At 48.6% G+C, this 5000-nt stretch overlaps 1 protein-coding gene across 1 annotated transcript in view; it reads right to left on the bottom strand.

The window, feature by feature from the left end:
- Positions 1 to 5000, bottom strand: part of sema5ba (sema domain, seven thrombospondin repeats (type 1 and type 1-like), transmembrane domain (TM) and short cytoplasmic domain, (semaphorin) 5Ba) — a 163560-nt gene that overhangs the window by 36164 nt on the left and 122396 nt on the right. The window contains 4 exon segments of the mRNA XM_061234919.1: positions 1006 to 1213; positions 2826 to 2867; positions 2870 to 3032; positions 4826 to 4961. Coding sequence (XP_061090903.1) covers positions 1006 to 1213; positions 2826 to 2867; positions 2870 to 3032; positions 4826 to 4961 — 549 coding nt within the window.

The raw sequence follows: 5000 nt of genomic DNA, 5'->3' as shown, positions 1-5000 counted from the left end.
ACACACACACACACACACACACACACACACACACACACACACACTCAGAGGATAGCAGGAGAGACATCCTTGTCTTCCCCTTGACACAATTGAGCAGGACTTTCAGGGACAATTACAGGCCCTTCACCCGGAGAGCCATTGACTGATGAAGAGAAGAGGACAAACAGAAGGGGAGAGGCCTCCCGTTGCCATAGATACCCTTCAGAACGCCACACCATTAGCCAGAGAGCATGCTGGGAAGACACACAGGCAGCAGGGTGGACTTCAGTTGAAGTGTCACCAGTTTGAAAATGTCCAGACAACATCGGGAGCTGAAGACAGCAAAACATTCGCAAACATACAAAACATTTGCTTACATACAAAAAAAAAATTATGTTTGCCATGAATGTTAGCTAACATTAGCTAACATTAGGCAACATACAGTATTTCACTTTTTTTTTTTTTTTTACATATTAAGACTTTTTTCTGTTTATTCTAACGATACAGCAGTTTTACCATACCATACCATAACCATAAAGAAGCAGAGAGAACAAAGGTTGACAATCATGTAGCTGTTATCATGCACTTTAATCAATGTACTATTTGTTCATACCTTTAAAAAAAACAGCCAGCTAGCATTGTTAGACCCAAGTTTATTTGTATTGAAAAGGCGCTGGTTGAAAACTTTAGCTGCATACCTGGGATAAAAAAAAAGTTAAGAACAAATAGTACATTGATTAAAGTACAATATAACAGGACCATTGATTGTCAACTTTTGTTCTCTCTGCGTCTTCCCAGTCAACAGGCGTTTTTGTTTGCCACACACTAACTTTTCAAACTGTTCGCTATCGTTAGAATGAACAGAAAAAAGTGTTAATGTGTCGGCGAGCCTTAGCTAACGTCAGCTAATGTCTGTTGCGAACAGATAAGAAGTGTAAATATGTTGACTCATGTTAGCTAATGTTAGCGAATGTTAGCTGACGTTCACAGTCAAGAGGTCAGAGGTCAGAGGTCAGCGGCACTCACTGCTCGGTCCTGTAGCTGGAGCATCGCTCCAGGGGGATTTTCACCACGCGGTTGTTCAGTCCGACGAACAGCGACCTGTCGCTGTGGAGAATCTGCAGGCTCAGGATTGGCTCCTGGACCCCGGGGGGGAGGAGCCTCATCTCCTCCAGGTAGCACCCACGCAGGTTCTTATTGGCCGTGGAGAGGGCCTTCAGAATGCTGCCATATTCTGATTGGACAAAAACCAGGAGGGAAAGAGCAGAGCTTTAATTCACCTCAAAGAAACAAACAGGATAACAAACTCCAGATACAAACACTGACAGGTTTCCAGTTTTATTATCCCGAGTTCATCAGTATAATACAAATATATTGTATTATCTTCCTTTTCCTGTAGTTTGCATGTCTCTGTATTCAGGACGGCACACACAGGAGCAAGACTAGTCTGTCTGCAACCAGCCACTCGCCTCAACTCTCCGATATGTAAGCACACCACGACCGCTCGCTTTCAGAAAATATTCTCCGCACGCCCAGGCTCGAGTGCTCTGAGTCGCTCTCTCCCTGGCGCATTGCAAATAAACCTCAATTCTCTCGAGAGGAGAAGTAGTCGACGCGTTCCTCGCCGCACTGCATTTGATTCGGCAGAAAAAGGGGCAGGAGAGTGCAGAGAGTCTGAAGTTGTACGAGAGGGAGAGAGAAATCACTTAGTGTCTGAGCCACCGCACTTGAACAGACAGGGCGAAACCTCGGCAAACAACCGTGTGCCATAACGGCAAAAGAACATAAAATAACATAAAAGAACATAAAAGAACACTTCTCCATCCATTCAACTCCAAGTGCAGCTGGAGCGGTTACCCGCACCACAGTTACTGCCTATTCCTTCTCTCCTGGAAGTCTAGTCATTGAAATGTATTTTTTCACAGGATAAGCCCGTCGAGGTGGCAGGTCTGGTTTTCCAGGGGGTCCAGCAGTACAGTGCACAACGTTACAGTCCAAAAAACTGTTCAACAGTTTGGGAAATATATCTTCAAAAGAAAATCGGGAGGGAAAAAAAAAAAGACAAGACCATACAAAAAATACATAAAACATTGAAAACATGTGCAATTGGTTTTGAGATATGGAAATAAAGTAGTTTTAAACAAACCAAAAGAAGGAACGGATCTTAAATAAGAAGGTAAATTATTCAGCGTCTTGCCAAATGGCCCAACTCTTCCAGCAGTCTCCACTTCTGTAATCAGCAAACGCCAGGTTTCTGTCTCTCGCCCACACCAATGAGCAAGGGAGAGAGAGAGAGAGAGAGGGAAGGAGGGAGGGAGGGAGAGAGAGAGGGAGGGAGAGAGAGGGAGGGAGGGAGGGAGAGAGAGAGAGGGAGAGAGAGAGGAGGAGGGAGGGGAGAGAGAGAGAGAGGCAGGGGGAGGGAGGGGGGAGGGAGAGAGAGAGAGAGAGAGAGAGGGAGGGAGAGAGAGAGAGAGGGAAGGAGGGAGAGAGAGAGGGGAGGGAGGGGGGAGGGAGAGAGAGAGAGAGAGAGGAGGGAGGGGGGAGAGAGGGGGGAGAGAGGGAGGGAGGGAGAGAGGGAGAGAGAGAGAGAGAGAGAGAGAGAGAGGGAGAGAGAGAGAGAGAGAGGGAGGGAGAGATGGAGAGAGAGAGAGGGAGGGAGAGAGAGAGAGAGAGAGAGAGAGAGAGGGGGGGGGAGGGAGAGAGAGAGGGGGAGAGAGAGAGGGAGGGAGGGAGAGAGAGAGGGAGGGAGGGAGGAGGGAGAGAGAGAGAGGGGGGGAGAGAGAGAGAGAGAGAGAGAGAGGGGGGGGAGGGGGGAGAGAGAGAGGAGGAGGGAGAGAGAGTCTCACCGGTGCCGATGTACATGACGTGGTAGAGCGTGTCGCGGCCTGCACGATGTCCACCACCAGCTTGGAGAAGCGCACGCTGTCCTGCATGACCAGCGGGTCGATGGAGACAGGCTGCACCACGTCGTTCATGAGGAAGAGCCGCTGGGCGTCCTGCAGACTGCGCTCCGTCAGGTTCTCGTTCGGGCTGTTATCGCTCAGCGTCCCGCACTGGGGAGGCAAGAGAGGGAGGTGTCACGCTGTAACTCTTCCCAGCGTATCATTTTCCCGGGCACTTCTGGTTCCGTCACTCTCCGCTGACAAGAGACCAATTGCTGCTCAACTACAAGCAGGGTGTTCCACACTGCCCAATCAGATCCATGTATTTAAGAAACGATTTGTGTTCATGAGAAGAACAGCTAGCTCTGTTGAGCCTTTCTAAGGTCCGTAGACAGCATTAATGCTAGCTACCTTGCAGACAGCTAGATATAGACACTCAAAAGCTGTCCTAAACATACTGAGCATGTCATGAATACCTCCACACACTAATGTTACTGATGCTGCTGCACTGGGGAGTTTAAAACACTTAACCAGGGCACACACTCACACAAACCACATACACCCATTCTCACACACACACACACGCACGCACGCACAAGCATACACACACCCATTCACACACACACACACCTAAAACAGTCAAGACTGCAAAATACATAACTGATGACAACTAAAACAACAAAGAAACCACAAATCCCAACTGCAGCGGGAGCGACTGATCGGTGATGTCACCACTTCCTCATTCATGTGAGATGAAATGGTCTGTATCTGATCAGTGGGTGAGTGTGTGTGTGTGAGAGAGAGAGTGTGTGAGAGTGTGTGAGTGTGTGTGTGAGAGTGCGTGAGAGTGTGTTAGAGAGTGTGTGAGTGTGTGAGTGTGTGAGTGAGTGTGTGTGTGTGTGAGAGTGTGTGAGAGAGTGTGTGAGTGTGAGTGTGTGTGTGTGTGTGTGTGTGCGTGAGAGAGTGTGTGTGTGTGTGTGTGTGCGTGAGAGAGTGTGTGAGTGTGAGTGTGTGTGTGTGTGTGTGTGTGTGCGTGAGAGAGTGTGTGAGTGTGTGTGTGTGTGTGTGTGTGAGAGTGTGTGAGAGTGCGTGAGAGTGTGTTAGAGAGTGTGTGAGTGTGTGAGTGTGTGAGTGAGTGTGTGTGTGTGAGAGTGTGTGAGAGAGTGTGTGAGAGAGTGTGTGTATGTGTGTGCGTGTGTGTGTGAGAGAGTGTGTGAGATAGTGTGTGAGAGAGTGTGTGAGTGTGTGTGTGTGTGTGTGTACATACTGCAGTTAGCTGCTGAAGTAATGTCAGGAGACGTTGATAAATCTCACAGAAGAACTGAGTTGACGTCACATCCCAGACAAACAAATTGAAGCGGGAGGCAGAGTGTGAATTAGTCTTTCTGCTACAACGAGAGCGTGTTCTCCAGACTGCAGCTTACTCACAGGAAATTGGGCTTTTTAAGCAGGAAGTACGAGCAGCAGCAGGGTTAGTGGAGATGCCAGGAGCAGAATTAGCAGAATTAGCAGAATTAGCGAGGGTGTTGTGGGTGGAACAGCCATGGAGAGCCCCTTTGGCAACCGAACACAGACATTAAACTACCGTTTAATGAATGTTCACAAGTAACACTGTATATTGGTTTTGTTAAAAACAAGTATATATATATATATTTAATATTCTTTTAGATATATTTTTTCATCTTGCCTGGTGTAATTGAGCGAACCAAGAGGACTAAAAGGCGGAGTTTGAACTTTTTGAGAGGATTTCATGGGCGCCAATAGACCAGACCAAGCTCAGTAAAGCGTAGAAAAGTATTTGTACATATTTGACCCAGGTCTGACAGGTAGAGAAGTTGGAACCTGGAAGTTGGGGGTGGGGGGTTGGGGGGTTTACCTGGAAGTTGGGGATGGGGTTGGGTGTGGGGTTGGGGCATTTACCTGGAAGTTGGGGATGGGGTTGGGCGTGGGGTTGGGGGGTTTACCTGGAAGTTGGGGATGGGGTTGGGCGTGGGCAGCCAGGCGGATCGCGGGTTCTCCTGGTACCGGAACGGCCCGTTGAAGGTCTGTGTGATGGAGCTGAGGTTAAACGCACACACAGCTGACGCAGCGATACTGTTCCTGTGAGAGAGAGAGAGGGAGGGAGGGAGGGAGAGAGGG

This window comes from Conger conger, chromosome 3 (assembly GCF_963514075.1).
Source record: "Conger conger chromosome 3, fConCon1.1, whole genome shotgun sequence".
NCBI classification, from domain to species: domain Eukaryota; kingdom Metazoa; phylum Chordata; class Actinopteri; order Anguilliformes; family Congridae; genus Conger; species Conger conger.
Note: the sequence above shows the minus strand (reverse complement) of the source record. Positions and strands in the feature narration are given on the sequence as shown.